Source organism: Octodon degus, unplaced genomic scaffold (genome assembly GCF_000260255.1).
Source record: "Octodon degus isolate 3935 unplaced genomic scaffold, OctDeg1.0 scaffold00006, whole genome shotgun sequence".
NCBI classification, from domain to species: Eukaryota; Metazoa; Chordata; class Mammalia; order Rodentia; family Octodontidae; genus Octodon; species Octodon degus.
The window spans coordinates 28,453,262-28,472,547 of record NW_004524582.1 but is presented as its reverse complement, the minus strand read 5'-3'; the positions used below and the strand labels follow the sequence as shown (position 1 = coordinate 28,472,547).

General features: G+C 55.2%; 1 protein-coding gene across 4 annotated transcripts in view; it reads right to left on the bottom strand.

Annotated features, from left to right (window-relative positions):
- The window catches only part of Slc2a9 (solute carrier family 2 member 9), a 188,691-nt gene that overhangs the window by 31,199 nt on the left and 138,206 nt on the right, over positions 1-19,286 (bottom strand). For all 4 annotated transcript variants that reach the window (XM_023699664.1, XM_023699653.1, XM_023699648.1 and 1 more), the window contains 3 exons: positions 17,795-17,905; positions 11,218-11,319; positions 9,532-9,607 (listed from right to left, as the gene is read on the bottom strand). In XM_023699664.1, coding sequence (XP_023555432.1) covers positions 9,532-9,607; positions 11,218-11,319; positions 17,795-17,905 — 289 coding nt within the window. The remainder of the gene's footprint in view (positions 1-9,531; positions 9,608-11,217; positions 11,320-17,794; positions 17,906-19,286) is intronic.

Below are 19,286 nucleotides of genomic sequence, written 5' to 3'. Positions count from 1 at the left end.
CTGGCTTTGTGCATGTGGCACCTAGCCTCACAATGTCACGAGGGTGAACTGATGAAAGACAGGGTAGGAACAAGCCAGGGCTATACCAGCGTGGTATAATCTTGGCTTCTCTAAGATTAGCAGAGAAATGACGGCCACCGTGTGGACACCCTGGGCGGCTTTTCCATTCTTAGCTGCTGGTGTTTGACACATCAGAGGAGTGAGTCACTGTCACATCATCACATCTCCCGCAGAAAAGCACAAATTAAATAAGGGTGACGCCGACCCTGACCCCCCATGTTTGCTCATTAAAGCTGCAAGAGAAGTGAAGGAGGCAATGACAACTCCCCTGTGACAAACCCCTGTCCACCACCCGTCCAGCCTTTGAACGGTGGCTTCTAAGAGCCTCAGAGGCAGGGAAGTGGAGCTCTTGCCACCTTCCCCACTAACGCCTGGGCTTCTTGTGGAAAGAGGTAACGAGGCTGCAGTACCTGGCTCATAACAAGTGCTCAGTAGAGAGCACTGGTGATGCTGATGGAGACAACGTGGGTGGCAGTGGAGAGGGAAGGGACTGGATGCGTGTGGGTCCCCGCCTCCCAAATCTGCTTGTTGAAAGCCTGATCATTGGTAAGAAGAGAAGAGATTGGGGAGCTGGTTAGGTCAGGAAGGTGGAGCCTCTTTGATGAGGAGACCCCAGAGGGCCCTGAGTCTTACGGCCATATAAGAAGACCCACCTGTTAGTAGGAAGTGTGGCTAAGGCACAGCGGGTACAGGGGACTGAGATGCACGGTGTGGATCTGCCTCCCAGGAGGGGCATTGCCTGCAGGCTGCAGGGGTGAGGGATGCTACCACAAAGGCCACCTCATGCAAGCCCGTGTCCTTCCCGGGGCTCCCACTTTGGGGGCTGACAGGGAGAGCTGGACAGCATTGACTGCAGGGTGACAGCTCCAATCCACCATCTGAGCAGCCGGGCACCCTGCATGGCTGTCTGAGGCTGTCTGTGGCCTCAACCCAGCCTAGCTTCTGCCTCTACACTGCCCTCCCCACCTTCCTCCTCCCTTCCATGGTCCTGGTTCGCCAATCATTACCCCTCCTCACAAGCTCCACCTGGGCAGGGAGCCTGACGCCCTGCCTGCAGAGTCTGAGCTGCACTCTCAGCCATGCTAGCTCACAGCTGTGGTCAGATCAGCTCCGAAAGTCTAAGACTAAGCCTGGGGGCCGGGGAGATGGCTCAGTGGAATAAGCGCTTCCCTGGCAAGTGCAAGGGTCTGAGTTCAATTCCCTGTTCCGCCAAAAACATAAATAAAAGACTAAGCCCTGATCGCTGTGCCTGTGACCAAGCCCTAATCTCTATGACAGTGACTAAGCCTTGATCTTCTCACCTTTGCACCTTATGGTAGCCCTGTGCTGGGAGCTCTTGGATTTTGTCCTGCTGTCACACTCTACATCTCACCTGGCAAGATACTCTGATCATTCCAACATATAAATATCACTGTAGTTAAGTCTCACTATCTCTCGGGTCTCCTCCGCTAACACCCTGGTGCGCACAGCATCAGCATTTGCTGCACGATGGTAGGAGATTCTCCTTGGTTTCCCAGCTTCCACCCTTGGCCTCCCGCACACCAGACGTACACCTCTTTCCCCCAGATCCACAGAGGGTTCTACCTCTCACGGAGAAGCCTCGAGCCTGAAGACGCCCTACAGAGCGGCGCGCGTCTGCTGGCCTCCTGGTCCCTTGCCTCAAAGCTGCTCTGCCTTCACCTTCTCTTGGCCCCTGTGGGCCTCAGACAGATGAAAGTCACTCCTGGCGGGGCCTGGCACCACTCACCTCCTCTTCCCGGTGCACGCTTCCTGCAATTCCCTGCATGAAATCTCTGCTGGATGAGCGCCTTGCTGTGGGGTGGCCTTTCCTGGCGCCTCCCTCCTAGTTACAGTTTCTCATGGACACTTTCCATTCCCTTCTTGCTCTAATTTTCTCCTTTTTAATCCACAACTGTACAAGTTGCATATTATTTTTCTCACATTATTTTATGTCATCTTCCTCTACTAACATAAACATTCCATGAGGACCAGGCGGTTTAGTCTCTTTTGTTCATTATTATATCCCCTGGACCTGCAGGAATGAGGGCAGACTGCACCCTACCGCAGCCTGGGGAGGTGGGCATTATTACCTCTAGCTTCCAGATGGGGCTCAGGGAGGTTACGCAGCTCTCTCAAAGCCACATTGCTAGTATGGAGAATTATGAGTGCCGGGCCCTGGAGACGGCTGGCTCCTGAACTCTAGTGCCTGACTGTCTGTAGGTTGCACACACAGGCAGGGTTGACCTGGGCCGGCCCATCTCTTGGTCTGCTTTGCTACTGTCTGTTGTCTTTCCTGACAGCCTGGGCTGCTTGCCAACTTCCCAAGTATTCCCTGCGGCTTCGCACTTGCTGCCTGAGGAGATGCTGCTGTTGTGGGATGTGCAGCCGCCCACACCCGCCAGCCCCAAGGCCGCTGAGCCCTGCTCCTCAGAACCCCTACAGAGTTTCTGTTGTGGTCAGAATAGTGCACTGTCTGAAGCGCTATAGGCTTGGTGCCAGCCGAGGGGCTACTAGTGGTGATGGGGCCATTGGGAGATGGACTAAGGAAGAAACTGAGGTCCCGGGGTGCCCCTTGGAAGGGGCTACTGGGAGCCCAGCTTGCTCTCTCTCTCTGTCTTTGGGTTGAGATGAGGTGAACAGGGCCTCCTTCTGCCTGCACTTCCTCCATGACGTCACATGGTGCCACAGGCTCACAGGGTCAGAGCCAAGCAGCCATGGACTGCAATCCCTGAAACTGAGCCAGAATAAGCCTTGGCTCCTCCTAAATTGATGATTTTAGGTTCTTTGTCTCAGCAATGGAAAACTAGCTAACATGATGTAATTGGGTCAAGGATCTTGAGGAGAAGAGCTTATTTTTGATTATCAGCCTGGGTCCTAAATGCAATCACATTTATCCATATACAGAGGGAGATTTGGAAAACACACACACAAGCGCACATGTGTGTGCACACCCTCCCCCACTCCTGAAGATGGAGGCAGAGACTAGAGCATCAGCCACAAGCCAGGCATCACCAGCAGCCCGGCCAGGCACCTGGGATGGCTGCTCCCCGAGTCCCTCCAGGAGTGTGGTCCTAGACTTTCCCCTCCAGAACTCAGACAGAAGACACTGCTGCCGTGTGACGCTTCCAGTGCTTTGTCACAGCAGCCACAGGGAACTAACCCACTGCAACAGTGAGTGCTGTCCCCATGGTCTGCAGTTGCCAGGAACACCTCAGTGACAGTTTCCTCTGCTGCATGTGCAGAGATTATCCTAGTCTCAGCTGGGGGGATGGCAGCTGCTGGTGGGAACCACAGGAAGCCCCTGGGGCCAAGCAGTGGTCGCCGACTGGAGAGACCCCAGAACCAGTTTTGGAAACTCTCTTCAGGTTATCACAAACCCAGGCTTATGGGCGGGGGCTTTGAGGGCTCTGAGTCAGCCGAGTGCAGCCCTAGCCCGAGACTGCTTCTGAGGGGCTGTCTCTTTTTGGAGAGAGCTTGGCAGGAAGTCATAAAAAAATCAGCCTGTTCCCTACCCAGGGTTGAGGGATGCTCAGTACCTAGCTCTGCCTGAGGCTGCAGGGCAGATTAGCAGGGGGCGGAGCATGTGCAACCCCCAGGGAGGACGGCGGTGCTGTGGCTCAGATCTAAGACGGTCCCCAAATCTCATGTGTTTGGAAGGCAAATGGATCTTGGGGTGAGCCGAGTGGGGCACATGGCAAGACATGATGCTGAGCTCGCCTGTTTAGATCTGAGGGTCAGAATCACTTTTCTAAATCTGGAAACAGATCTGGGTCTTTATCCAAGGTCAGGGTATATTTTCCACGGAGGTAGAACCTGGGGGCTTACGGGGAGAAGAAACCCGAAGGCCAGGGTCGTGGAACCTCAGAAGTCACTTCTGCCTGACAAAATTGTACTTGCTAGTGCGTAGTTACAGAGAAGCTAATTTGAATAAAAATAATCAATCAACTAAAAAAAAATTAAATAGCTTAAGTAATTTAATTAAAATTAATTATGTTGAATTCAAATTAGATTGAAGTTAAAATTTCACCTTTAGAGTGACAAGAATTCAAAATTGGTTGAGAAACAATGATCTTTCTTTACAGATCTATCACAGACCTGTCTGTCCACCTCTGTGTCATCCACTGTCTGTCATCTATCACTTGCATCCATCATCTATCCATCAGTTATGTATCCATCTACCTATCTGTCATCTGTCTATGTGTCTGGGGGAAGGATCTACAAGGTGTTCAGGGTCTCACTACTAGATCAGACTTTGTAATGATCTGCCTGTTTACAGCCTCCCAAGAGCTGGGATTACAGGCGGACGCCACCACACCCAGTCTCAATTGCCATCTCAGTGTGCCCCAGGGGCAGGGCTGACATGGTAGGCCCAGGGATCGAACCCCTGGCCCCTGCACCTGCTTGCAGGCACTTTAATCCGCTGAGCTATTTGGCCAGCCCAGTCCCTCGTCTTTGAAGCCAGGCTTACATGACTATCCTGCTTTTCACAAGCCCCCGAGTACTTGTGCATGACTTATGTAACCTCTCAGCCTCATTTTTACCATCTGTAAGGTGAAGATCATAAAATGTACCTCATATGGTGTTCGGAAGATAAAGCAAAAGTATCCCCATAAAGGGCTCCACATGATTCTCAGTACATTGCAAGTGTTCCCTAAATCCTACCTGGTGCAATATTAAGTGTTAATCATCGTTGTCCGAGAAGGGAGTAGAGGCGTTTATATTTCCCTTAGAAAATAGCTGTATTTTAAAGTTTCCTCCCGGGCACGTGTGTCACCGTTGTAGGCTGGACTGTGTCCCCACAAGAATGAGCTGAAGTCTTGGCCTCTGGTACTGGGAATGTGACCTTGATTAGGAAGAGGGTCTGTGCAGGTAAGAAGCAGCATGGTGTCCCAGCCCCGATGGCTGTGTCCTTAGGGGGCAGGCCCTGGGAGCGGGGAGGACACACGGGAGAAGCTGTGGGAATACGGAGGCCGATGCTGGTGTCCCGCTGCCAAATGCCAAGGCTCAGCAAGCTAAGGAGGTGGACCAGGCCTGTGGGTCCCTCTGGGACCTGTGGAGGGAGCTGGACCCTGGTGACACCTTGGCTTTGCACTGTTAGCTTCCAAATCTGTGAGAAAATAAATTTTAAGGTACTCGGTCTGTGGTCATTTATAATGGCCTCTCACGGAATCAAATGCAACTACTTTTGGAATACAAAATAAAAATAAATAAACAAGAATACGGTAAGTTCTAAGTAGAAGAGGAACCTCTCAATCCAAACAGTGTAGGGAACTAGCTAAGTGGAGCTGACGTGCTACAGCTGGAGCCTGAAGGCTTGGTCCCCGCATGCGGCTACTGGGAGGGCAGCTTATAGCTGAAGGCCTCTGGGCCGCTCAGGAGTGCTCCTGCTGGGGCCTGCGGGACCCCAGAGCAACGGAGCCAACTGATCCTGGGCAGGAACTTTCTAAACTGTGAGCTGTATACTCTGGTTTCTCTTCAGATCGTATAAATCTTTCCCCTTTCACCAAACTGCAAGCCAGCACAGGCTTGCTTTCTCCTTGCAGATGCGTATCTCAGGCATTTTGTTACAGTCACGGGAAGCTGCTCGACACCAATGGCAAATACAGCAGCAACGTAACAGTCTGAACTGGCGTCTGTTTCCTCACCCTGCCTGCCGCCCACCCCAACACTCCCAGCCTGCTCTGCATCCCTGGGGTCTACAGCGACCACTAGGCTGGCCACAGGGCACAGGCAGGGCCTGGAGCCCTGGGAGGAGGCCCACGGTGGGGTCTCTGTCCCCTGGCTCTGAGGGAACCCTCTCTGCCCCAGCTCCACCTCTTTCCGGGCTGTCTGGACTCCTTTCACGGGCTCCTTCCCCTGCTCTGGCCCCTGTGAGCGGTCCATTCACACAACCACCCTCGAGGTCCCAGCAGACTGCCTCGCGGGATCATCTCTCCGGGGCCCTGGGCTTTCTAGGACACTCAGGTGCCCACGGGGAGCTTCAGGAAGGTCAGCCCGTCTCCAAGACCCTTGTGGCCTCGGGCGCGAATGCCGGGGCTGCTAGGAATCTCTGCTGTGATGCTAGCAGCAGGCCTCACCTCTGCACGAGTTCCTTTCACAGAGATCAAGGCATCCCGAGAAATTGTTTTGCCTTATGTGGATCTGCTTTTCAAACATTGTAACTGTTTGCCCATTTGGCACCCAGGCGGGTCTCTTAGTTTGTATCTGTGATTCTTTTACTGGGCACACATCTATTTCCTCCACCTAATGATCTCTGCTCAGCCAGAAAAGCTAGCGATTAATTTGCTTGCCATCCACTTTGCATAGAACTTCCTCAGGCAGCGTCACCTGCGCGGATCCCTGTCCATGCTCTGGGGTGCAGGCCACACTGTGTGGGGTTCCTGCCCTCTTTTGTGCATTCATTCATTCATTCCTTCAATAAGGAGGCATGCCGAGCACCTGCGCCACAGGGCACGTGCGAGGTGGCTCTCTGCCGGCTGCCCCAGGATGTGGTGAGTGGCCGCAGAAGCCTCGGTGTGCTGAGTGAGTCCCTCCCTGGGCTCGGGAGGCTGCTAAGCAGAGCTCACAGCCAGCTGCCACAGTCCCCGACCCAACCAGGGATCTAGGGGCGGTGGAAAGAGCCTGGTCTCTCCCTGCCCTGCCTGGCTGTGAAATCACGGGCCTCACTTCTCAGACAGAATGAAAAGGTTGTGTCTGGATAAGCCATGACCTCGGCGTGCTTCGTCAACTGCCAGGTCTGCTTCCCCACAAGCCTTCTGGGGGCAGGGAGTGTGCGGTGCTCCTTTTCCTTCTACCTGGAAGGGTGGAACATGCCTGGCATCCAGTTAATGCCAACCAAGAGTGCCACCTTGGGTATTTCCTTCGCCTCTCTTCCCTCTGCCTTCTGCCAGGTGGGTCTCAGGGTCTGCTGGGCAGGGCTGGCCTCTCCCCTGCCTTTCAATCTCAGGGGCTCCTGCTGAGAGTCTGCCAGGATTCTTAGTGCCCAGCTGAGCCTGGGAAGGCTCCTGTACCAGCCCTGTCCCCTCCTTCAGAACCTCTGTGGCCACTTGTGGTGAGGGACCCTGGTGCCGGGCTACCTAGGTGGTCCTGCCCTGCCTGTGCTCCTCCATGGGCGGGACATAGCCTCAGTGGTCACTCCGACCCTACCTCCTGGCCCAGGGTCCATCAGAGCTGTGCTAGCAAAGGCCAGTCTATTTGACCTTTGTGCCCAGGCCAGCGCTCCAAGAGCCTCAGTGTATCCTGGCGACAGGTGACTTCACAATGAAGGTGGCCCTAGACAGTTTCAAGGCAGATGCTGTCCCTGCTATGGCAGTGGGGCTTGCAGCTCCATCCCTGGTCTCCAGGAGGAGGCGTTCAGTCACCAGTGCCCAGTGATGGGCTCATCTGTGCCTCAAGGATGCAATCCCTGAGGGTGGGGGTGGGGGGCAGACGTCCAGGCTCTGGAGCTCCGCATTCACCCTGCCCCGTACGTCTCCTCCACGTGGCAGCTCTGAGTTGTATCCTTTATTTAAAAGGCTGTAACTCTAAGTAGAGCATTTTCCTGAGTTCCGAGTCACTCGAGGCACTTACGAAACCTCACCAGGGGTCTTGGGAACCACTGGTTGCACCAGAAGGACAGAGTGTAGGTTTCCCAAGGATCCTATTTTTGGCAGAAGTGGGGACAGACTAGTGGGAATGGGGGGACCTTAGCTCGTGGGGTCTGCATGTGGTCTCAGTAGACAGCATCAGAACCAAGATGAATGGTTGCCACAGGACCTCCTAGTCAGTCATCTTTAGACATACGGAGCCCTGTCATACCTAGCAACCTGCAGATGCTATCAGAATGTCCACAAGGGGATGGACTTCCGCAGGGCGAGGACTCCGTGAGTGCCTCCCTGGCTGTGGCTAAGAGCGCACTTCCACACATCTGTACAAGCGCTCTGTGTGTGGTGGTTGCCTGAGTGCTGAACTTTTTTTTTTTTTGGGGGGGGGAAGGGTCTACAGGGTCTCACTACTAGATCGGACTCGTAGTAATCCGCCTGTTTACAGCCTCCCAAGAGCTGGGATTACAGGTGCGCGCCACCACGCCCAGTCTCAATTGCTGTCTCAGCATATCCCAGGGGCGGGGCCAGCATGGCAGGCCCGGGATAAACCCCGGCCTCTGCGCCTGCTTGCACACGCTTTAATCTGCTGAGCTCTTCGGCGGGCCCTAAGCACGGACATTTCTGGATACGCTAACTCACCGCTGCAGCACAGCTCCTTCCCTAGCATGCGCTGCCTCTTGCCCAGCTGGCTTCCACTGTGCAGTGAGCAGGTCTAACCCCTGAGCGGTAACAGAGCGAAGCGCGCACAGTCTCTATCCTTCAGGCCATCCCAGGCATTGGAGAACGAAGCTCTGAGAGCCACAGCAGGATAAAGCAGGGGCTGCAGTCACAGGCCATCTGCTCTAAGACAGGCTTGGGGGGCAGCAGGAGCTTAGTTTTAAAACACAGCAAGCATTGTTCAGAAGGACGGACAGGGAGGTGTTCTGGGTGGTGGGGCGGGGCAAAGGCTGGGATCATGCAACTGTGTCAGTGAGTGTGTGTGTGTGCATGTGTGCAGCTGATGGTTAAAGCAGCTCGGGCACAGGGAGAGTGCACGGGTGGGGGTGGGGAGGGGTCCCCGCAGATGCACACATTTCCAGATGACCCCAACAGGATAAGGCTGGCGTGGGCTAGAAGACCTGGCACCCCTCAGGGCCTTCTGCAACACTCAGGTCCCCACCGTGCCTTTAGGATCAAGGTGAGTGAAGTCTGCAGCCATCCTTTGCTGAAGGGACACAAACTCCCCTTCGAGGGCTCAGTTGGTGCCAGGCACGCAGTCGGCCCGTAATGAAATTTTCAGACTGGAACCGATGTGCTGGAGACCATCATGTCTGCATCGAAGGCAAAGCTCTTCTCCTGTGCCTCGTGTACATACGTCTCTGCTGCCGCCTTGGGGTTATGAACACAAGTAAAATCTGGGCCCCGTCCGTGCTGGGCAGGTCACCTGCGCACCCTGAAGCTGCCTCCTTGTGCACCCTCTGCAGGACTGTCAGCAGCCTTGAACGCACACCCAGTTCTCAGCAGAGTAGAGCTGCTCTTGGGGTGCACACATCTGAGACCCCCTCGCTGTGGATTCTTCCCCACTAACCCAGACACTGAACGCACTTTGATTCTCTTTGATTTATGACAAGCCAGTCTGCATCTGGTCTGTAGTTCTCCTGGAGTAAACTGTCCTTTTGTTATTCACCTTGGCACCTGCTTGCTTTTGGAGTAGCCTGCTACTTACCCACCAAAGGATGGAAAGCCAACTCCACTTACACGGAGTCCAGGGACAGGCAGGGGACAAGCCCTTACCCCTCGCAAGACTTTGCTTCCTTCTGGGCTCTGGGCTCCCCCCTATACGAGGGTGACACCCACCTTGGTAGTGGTACTGAGCCCCTGGCCTCACCACGAGGCGGGAAATGCCTACCTGGGCCACTGCAGAAGGAGGCGATGACAGCCAGGACGCACACGATGCTGAGGTAGGGGACCCAGGGGGCGCGGTCCTGCAGGAGGGCAGAGGGCAGCAGGTAAGGAGGCAGTGACATCGGGGCACGGAGGACCCCACTGCAGGTCCTGCTCAGGGTACACCTGCCTGATCTTCGATGGAGTCACGTGCTGTCCTGGGTTCCACATTCGATTTCCAGAACGTGGAGGAAATGCAGACACCCACTTATGTCACCAGGGTAAGGGGCGAGGGGAAAATATCTGCGAGAGCTCTGCAGAGTCCCTGGCAAGCAGCAAGTGGGAAACAAGCAGACAACTCACCTGACACGGTGCTTCATCTGAGGCAGGCGGCAGCAGGAGTTTTGTAGGCATCATCACATTGCAAGCATTTCTTAGCTACCACATTTATACCCCTGCAGTGTGCTCCAGGCAGCCCTTTCAAAACCTCTGGCATAGGTGACAAAAGCACAATGTCCTGGGACATCTGAGTGGCTCCCCTCAGCCCTACCCTTTGGTACTGAGGAATGAACCCAGGGCCTCCACACTGAGCTACATTTAACTTGTGATCCTCCTGCCTCTGCCTCCCAGAGTGCTGGGACAGGGCTCTGCACCTCCACACCCAGCTCTCAGTGGCTTATTCCAAACCCTGAGTGTCAAGGAGCCTTCGAAGCCAGCCTCTGAGGACAACCTAGAGCCTGGCTACTGGGAGGAAACTGTCCCTGCTGACACATAATGCCTTCCCTCCTCCGTCCACCTGTCCCCAACACCTGCTCTCTGCAGTCCGTGTCCCTCAGGTGCTACCATCCCATGATCGCCTCTGGCTGGAAATGCCTGCAGTGCTAAGGCATTTGGCGAGGACATGAGCAACCTTCAGTGTCAGGAGCTGTCCTTGAAAAGCACCCACAACTCCACTGACCGCAACCCATTGCTGCTGCCGACGGGTGGAGACTGAGCAAGGGCTCAGGTGATGCAGAGCCGGGGTGAGGAGGACAGCTGGGACTTGGGGCAGACCCCAGCTCGGTCCACACTCAGTCGAGTCGCTGCGGACAGCTCATGCACCGACAGCTGTGCCGCTCGTCTCCAGGGGAGGAGGACTATCGGTGTGTGACGTGAAGGGCGTCACTGTCTGTCCCCAGCAAGCCTGCCTCCCTGAACACTTGCTCCAGAGGCTGCGTGTGCATTTGAAGTGCACACTTCACAGTGTCCTGGGGCGAAGGGTGAGTGTCCCCACTTGGAGAAGGTGCCCTGAGGGAAGCAGACCAGCAAGTGTCTGCCCAAAGCCTGCCAGCCAGGAAGCGGAAGAGCTGCTGCTGCTGGCAACCTTCCAGCAAGGAGGCAATGATTGGGGGCCAGCAGATGGGGCGATCCTGTGCCCCACTGGAAGGGGACAGCTGGAATGGGCACCTTATGGGCCATCCTCTGTTCAATGGAGGCTCAGAGAGGGGCCATATCCTGCCTAGCACTCCACAACTCATCAGCAGCAGTTACACAACCGGAAGCAAGTCTCCTGTCTCCAAGTGGAAGGACCCACTGCCGAAGCCCCCAGCAGCTGTAAGAACTGGATTGCAGGAACTATCTGCAGGTAGGATGGAGCCCCGAACCAAAGGCCCCAGAGTGGCTAAATCGGGCACCAGCGCCACACTACGCGGCCTGGAGGTCAAGGGCTCACCTGCAGAGTCAGCGTGGCGGTGAGGATGCTGAAGAAGAGTGTCATCAGCCCGAAGCCACCGATGAGGAGAGGTCTCCGCCCCAGCCGCTCAATGACCAGGCCCTAGGTGGGAAAGAGAAACAGTACGCCTTATTTATTGATTACAGATAACATGATTCTTTATACAGAAAACCCCCGAAACTCCACCAAAAGACTGCTAAAACTGACAAACAAGTTCCGTAAAGCGGCAGCATACGTAATCAACACAGTCTCTTTACTAAATGATTTTTGGGAGAACTAGAAAACCACACGCAGAAGGCTGAGGCTAGGCCCACAGCGCTCATAAACTAAAATCAAAACAGATCCGACAGCCAAATACTAGGGCACAGACACTTAGCCTGCTGGGAGATCGGGTCGGCAAAACTGAAGTCGTAGGTGTGGCAAGGACTTCCTGAAGCCCAGCTGCACAGGCGAGGGTGCCAAAAGCCAGCAAAGGGGGCCACATCGAATCGCTGCTTCTGCACAGCAGAAGCTCCATGACCATGCAGCCCAGCAGAAGGGCCTAGCAGGACGCGGCATTTCCAACCAACACTGAAGGTCCCAGGGAAGGCTCTAACCGTGACTGGATGGAGGAAGGAAGAAGGAAGGGTAGAGAGAAGGGCTCTAGCATGCACTCCCTTGAAGTTTGCCTCAATCAAAACTTCCAGACCAGACCTAACGTCATCGATGTAACATCGCATACAGCCTCTGCACCCACCCTGGCCACACTGTGTTTACAGCGATGCCCGCACACACACAGCATGAGGCACCACACACACTCTGCTTGGCAGACGCACCGCCTTCCTCAGGGGTTGCAGGGCGCTCCTGCGTTCTCTCGCACCTGGAGGTGTGCTTCCATCCTAAAAGATGACACTCTCTTGCCTCTCTGTCCACCCCAGGCTGGCTTGTTCCTGTTCTGTTGATTCCTGCAGCTCAGCTGGGCTGGCTGACTTGCTGCTCCTGTATGTGTGTGTCACTTGGCTGAGTGTGTGCAGGGCCCAGGAGCCGGCGTGGGGGGACTTGCCTTAGGCTGGGACCCCACCTCTACCTAACTGCTCCCAGGTGTGGAGCCTGGCCGAGGCAAAGGCTCCTCTGCAGGGAGCCAGGCGGTTTCCTCCAAGGGATTTAGTTGAGCCTGACTCCAGGAAGCAAGTGGGTTTGGAGCGCTTACTCTGGGCTAGCGCCCAGCCGAGTGAAACAGGTACAGACCAAGCACTGCAGGGAAACGCTGTGAAGGCAGTATGCACACACGCGCGCGCGCACACACACACACACACACACACACACTTTTCCACTTCTATTTAAAGGCAGTTTAGTGTTTCCTATCAGTGACCAATATGGGCAAGACAGCTGGGAATCCACAGAGGATGTCTAAGGGGCAAACTGAGATGAGGCTGACAGACCCCCTACCAGTGTCTGCTCTCAGCACTCTGGAATGCAGACCACCCCTGGTGACTCTCCAGATAGAAGTGGGCCAGGGACAGAGTTCTGCCTGCTACTGGGGGTGGAGGGCGGAGGGGCGTGGTGTGAGGGTCACTGACTTGGCTCCCTGCACAGAACAGCGTGATTTCCAGCCCAGGGCTGCCTTTCACTTCTTGCAATTCTGTTCTAAAAATGAAAGCCAATCTGGCTCCTCAGAGACGTTGAGGACTTGGCAAGCCTGGGCTACCTGCAAGAGAATGATACTGAAAAAGGATGTCTTTTCAGAAGTCAGAGTGTCTAAAATGTCTCCCCGCAAGACAGACTCTAAATTGAAATTAAAAACAAGTCACTGAAACATAAATCTTGTTTAGGAACTTCAGCTTAACTGTGTGCACACCTTGAATCCCAGCACCTTGGGAGGCTGAGGCAGGAAGATCGCAAGTTCTACCTCAACCTGGAAAATTTAGCAACTTACCAAGATTCTGTCTCAAAATTTAAGAAAAGAAAAAGGTCTGGGGATATAGCTCAGCCAGGAGGCCCTGACTTCAGTTCTCAGGCCATACACACAAAGACGACTGTGTGTAACAGAGATGGTACACCTAATTTATTTGTATCAACGGTGTAAGAAAAAAAACACCTGTCGTTCCTGGGCTTCCAGGATCCCCAAGTATAATAAATTTAAATGATCTTAAGATCACCCAAAGCGCAAAATCAGACACAGACCGGGGCCGACCGGAGTGGCAGCAAAGGCTGGAGCTGAGGCGCTGAGGAGGTTTCCAAGGGATTTTTCACACTCTCGTGATGTCTGTATCTCTTGGGACACCTTGTTTGGCTTCTTCACTTGAGGTCAGAGCCTCAGAAGCTCCAAGCAGAACACAGCCCTGCCCTCTCACCCCTCTCCAGAGAAGAGAAGAGTTGTTTTTGAGATAGTCATGAGCATAAATTTTACACTCTTCACTACGCCCCCCCCAGCCCCTAAACCAAGCTCTTCAGCAGAAGAGCAGGGAAAGAGACACTGGGTGTGCGGATAACCTAGAGTGGGCAGGACAGAGCAGAGGCTGGGGGGGGGGCTGTGGGGAGCGCCTGCTCCGCCCCCTCCCCAGCCACTCCTGGTGTTCTTCCTGTGGCTGGGGCAGTCCAGGGCCCAGTCAGGGCCCAGGAAGCTGCTGGCTTGATCAGAGAGCTGGGAGGAGGTGCTGGTGGAAATGAAGACTCAGGAGCAACTTCTGGGTCTCTGAGGGCAGGCTGCAGGCTGCGGATGTGTGACCTGTCCTTGGCCAAACTCAGCCACAGAGGCACCTGACTGAGCAGCATTACTCCGAGGAGTGGGTGCACGGGCTGGCGGTGGCGGTGGTGGTGGAAGTGGGCTTCGAGAACAGAACTGCAGGCGCTGTGCCTGGGTGCTGGGCTGTCTTTGCCTCTCCACAGTCTGGGCCCCCTGGCCAGCCCCACACTGGGCGGACGCCCCTTGGGAGAGCAGGGCAGGCTCCAATGGATGTGTGCTCTTCCTGCAGGCCCTGGGCACATGGGTGCTTCTCACAGTGTCATCAGCACAGACTGTGAAGAGCTCCTTGGCCTGGGCTGGGATTTCTCAAGCCTGGTGGGTGCTGCCCTGCTCGTGGGCATGAGGGCCTGCCCGGGCCCCTTCCAGCTGGGCAGATCCACTCGGGAGTGGAGAGAGGATTTCCTCTACAGCAGCCAAAGACCTGGGGCTTAGCTGTCAACACCTCATGCCCTTCCATGCGTGCCCAAGACAGTGAGACACGTCCTAGCCACAGGGCCAGAGCTTGGCTCCCTGGCTTCCCTCCTCGAGGACACTCTCCAGCTGTCCCCTCTGAGGTCACAGCCCCCGAGTGGTCCCAAGCACTCTCATCCCTGACCCCTCCTGAACAGATCCATCTTCAGATGCTTGCAGTGGGCCTCTCTTCGGGCTGCTTAGTCCCCTTGGAGTGTTCCTCTGGGTCAGGTGTCGGAGTGAGGTAGGGACACCGCAGACCCCGCTCCTAGTCCTGATCCTCCTCACAGTGCCCTTCACCTCCTCCACCCTGTCTGTGCTCCCTCCCCTGTAAGGCGTGTCCCGCTCCAAGACAGGGATCTTCTCTGTCTCAGCGATGCCTGGCCCAGAGCAGGAGCCCAACCTGCACCTGCTGACCTGGGGAGAAGGAAACGCCCTGCTGCAGCTTCCTCTTCTAGGCTTTGTGAGGTGGCCAGGCATCTCAGCATTGTCTGTTTTAGAAATAAATTGTCCCTCGGTTCACACTCTTAACTTGTTCCACCACTCTGGGGAAGATGGCTGCAGCTGAGTTTGCCACCCAGTGCCTGAGTTCACAAACGGAAGCGGTTCTTTCTTGAACAGAAATGTCTGTGAATTAACGTGTTACTATATTAGTAACTAAGAGTTATACTCCGTGGTGTGACGCCTAAAGGCTGGTGTAACAAAGCCTCACAGCCAGCTGTGCAGGTCTATCAGCCCAGCTTTGGGAGGCTGAGGCAGGAGGGTTGTGGTGTTTGAGGCAGAATAGTAAGTTCCAGGCCATTCTGAACAACAGTGAGAGTGTGTCTCAAAAACCAAACAAAAAAGGAAAAAACTAAACCCAAACAATGAACAAAACCCTAGGGTGGCCCAAACACCAGCAAGGAACCATGTCAGAGTCAGGAGCCTGGTGGTGGGGGATCAAGGCTTGGGCAGGCTGTGCCACCTCCAAAGGCGCCCAAGGACTCGCTCCACCCTGCTCCTTCCTTCTGGCATTTCCTGTCCCTTGGCAGCAAAGTGCCAGTACTGCACGGGGTCCTCTTCTGGGCAGTGGGGCTCTTTACTCCCCTTCATCCAGCAACAGTCAGATGGAGCAGGGACCCAGCCGGTTCCAGGGTGACGTCATCCGACCCAGGCTCATGACACCCACCGGGGCCCCGTTTCCACAGCAGGGCACATTCTGTGCTACAGGGACTTTAATCATGACCTTCAAAGAGCCACAGTTGACCGCATGAGCACGGGGACATCCACAGAGCACCTGCTGCACTCTGAGGCCTGCAGCACCCTGGGTAAGCGCAGGACCATGGTCCTCTCCGCCAGTGTTCTTCTCTGACGTGGGTTGGGCCCAGCACTGAGTGGTGGAGTTAGCTGGGAGGCAGCGCCACTGTGGGCTGCAGAAACGTCAACCCTACAGAGTCCTGTGGTGACTGCAGGAAGACTCCTCACTGGGATGAGAACAGGCGTCGCTGCACGTCCCAGTAGCCAGGCGCCTGCGGCTGGCACAGCACTAGGAAAGCCCTGGTCAATTTGGAGAGGAAACCAGCTGCTCTGCGAGGAGGTGGTGATTATTTACAGCCACCCTCAGTCTCTGTAAACTGCAGATCAAATGAACTAAAACACATCTCCCTTCTCAGTCAGACCTCAGACCATCGTAATAGACTGTCAGAAGGAAAAACAACAAAAAACCAACCACCCGGAAGTCCTTTCTGCTGGGCGACGCTCTCCAAGGGCAGCATGGAAACAGTCCCGTGGACTTCCGGGAGCCCGTGGTACTGTCAGGAGGAGGCCCTGGCCTCCACAGGGCACGTTATTTCCACAGCAACTCTGCAAGGCTCCCTCAGGTTCTGCCTTATCTAGTTGTCCCTCACCTTCAAAGCCCGTGATGGTGTCCCTCGGGCCTCCTCTTTCACGATTACCTCCCCTCCCTTCTGTGTCGCTCTTTCACTCAAGAGGCCCCTACGGTTCCGTCGAGGGCCCCAGGCCATCAGCACCAGCTTCCCCTCGCAGCGTCCTGGGCTGGATCGCATTTGCACAGTTCCTCTCTGCTGCGTAGGGGGACACACGCGTGGTTCCCAGGAATGAGGCTGCCATTTCATTGCCCCGGATGGACACAGGCACACCTACTCTCTGGAGGAGCAAAACGTGCTCAGACACCAGGCAGTCTTCGCCGACTGCTAAGCTGGCATGGGAATGACAGGGCTGTGAGCTCAGAGGTGCCCAGCGTGGCCCTCGCAGCCCCCAGGAACTGGGGTGGATGCGGCACTTTGCCGAGTGTGTCCACGACAGCTCTGCCTTCAAGTGGCAGGCAGGAGTGGGCTTCCCTGAGCTCTCTGCCCTCCTCCCTGGTCACGCTGCTTCTTCGGCCTTTACCTTCCTGGCCGCCGCCTCCTGGCAGTCCTGTGGGACAGCTGGTCCCAGGGAGGCACGTGTAACCACCTGGCAACTTCACTAAAAAATTCTGAATCAGTAATACAGTGGGCCTTGTTATGACAGGGGATTACATGAATAACAGGATTAAAGCTGGCATATAGGATTAGGATTACCATGGTCTAAGGATAAAACGTGCACCTATGCAGAGAACTAATACAAGCAAGATTCGCCAGATCTCCTTGGGTGGTAGACTGGGAGTGATTTCTTCTTCATTTCTCTCTGAACTTCACAAATTTACTCCAACAAGCTGGTATTGATTTCTTATAGCAATAAAATACAAAAATAAACACAAAGTCCAAAGAACCCTTGCATTTCCCAATAATTTTCACCCTAGATCAACTATTCTGCTGATCAAAAAAAAGCTAATCATAACAACTGGGCTGGGCCAATAATTTGACACAGGCATTTTATGAAACATTGAAACATTTTCTCTAATAAAGTAAAATAAAATAAAAAAAGACTGTGAAGTGGTAGGGGGAAAACCAAACACACCTCTGCATTTTTTTGTATCTATTACAAATATGGAACGAATGTTTATTTTTCTGAGACAGGGTCTCACTGTGTAGCACACATTGACCTCAAGCTTAAGCAGATCCTCCTGCCTCAGCCTCCCGAGTGCTGGGACACAGACGTGGCCCTCAGGCCCGCCACTCCGTTATTGTGTGAAGTACTGCAGGCTTGGGAGACAGGAGGACCACGGGTAAGGAAGGTGACGCGGCCCCCAGGGGTCTCCCCTCTGCATCCCCAGGGTGGATGTGGCCTCTTCCGCAGGCTCATGCCGTGTCACTGTTGCCAGGGGACCGTTCCAGGTAGGGAGCTGCGCTCAGTGGGCAGACCCCAGGCAAGGAAGCACGCACGGGAGGTCCCGGATGGGCAACACGTCCCCGTGGGGCCGTGTTGGAGGACACTGAGCCAGAGGTCACCGACTCGTGGGCGGGGCCCAGGGGGACTCACAGAGAAGACAGCAGCCAGCGTCTCGATGCCGCCTGTGCTCAGGGTGATGTAGGGGATGTTTCGCGGAGGGATCCCGGCTTCGCGGAAGATGCTGTTGGTGTAGAACCAAATCTAGAAATGGGAAGGAAGCAGAGGACTGAAGCCCCCGGGAGTGCGGCGTCGCTGCCGCGCTGAGTCGGCTGAGGCAGTCTCTGAGTTTCGCTGTGAAACTGGAAGGGCCTTACCTGGGTCACTCACTGCTACAGAGCCCACACAAGCCTGGAGGTGGCGGGGGTCACCTAAGAGGCGCCTGCCACGGGTGTGTGTGGCACTGAGATAGACACGGGAATGTTGGTGGGGCTTCCTGGAGTCTCTTATTTAAGAAGCTCCTCCTCCTCGTGGAACTGTGCTCTCTCTCCCCTCCCCTTTCTCCCTGCCGTCAGGATGATGGAGCGATGGCTGGAGCATCAGCAGCCCTTTTGGATTATGAAGAGACCTCAGGATAGTATTGTATTAACCTCCATGGGGATTTTGTAAGAACTAGAAAAGGTCCCTGTTCCCTAAGATATTTTCTGTCCCCTCCTCGGAAGGTCATCAGTGCAATGCGAACGGTACAGTACATGCCCTGCATAGCCTTCCCTGTGGCGCAGGTCCCTGTTGGGGCTCCTGTCTCTGAGGCCAGACCTAGTTCTAGCCGACACAGGTGTCCACCATGGCCTTAGGGTTCAGGGATCTGGGTTCTTCTTGAGAGGGCTGTGTAGCCCTCTCCTCTCTGATCAAAACAGCAGGCTGCTCTCTCTCTCTCTCTCTCTCTCTCTCTCTCTCTCTCATAAATAAATAAATAAAATTTAAAAAAAAAAAAAAAACAGCAGGCTGCCTTCCCTGTCTTGTGTAGTGTTGGGAGCCAGGTGGCAGCTGTCATGACTCAGAACAGCCACAGAGGCCTGGGTGACTTCCAGGGAAGCCCAAGCGGAGGGGAACGCTGTGGATCCCGCCAAGGCCTGGGGGTGCAGCAGCAGGCGCGCTGCTCACAGCCTGCAGGGCCAGCCTGGGCGAACGCGGTGTGCCGCCCAGCACCTGGTTCGTCCAGGTGTGTGGGGAGCACATCTATTCAGCAGAAGTGATCGTGCGCTGGGGGAAGACCTGGCCTGTGCGCAGGGCCGGCTGGCTGGGTCTTAGGGAGGAGGGGGATTGTTCCAAAGGCTGCAGGCACCCCTGGAGGCGCCTGTGCAAACTGCTGCACACGATCTGAGTGCCTGACTGGCAGACATGGCTTTAAGGTTCCTGTGAATACGGACCCAACTGCGGTCCCCCAGCTCTGCACCTGTCTTCCTTTCAGTGGGCTTGGGATGAGAACTCGGGGCCGCCCCACCGCAGTGCACCCTGGTGGCTCCTGATAAGCGCCTTCATCTCTAGAGCTCTTAGGAAGTGACCGTTATTCCAAAGCCCCAGACCTTCTATACGGAGGGCCACGCCCTCGACACACGCCACGCCCCCGACACACGCCACGCCC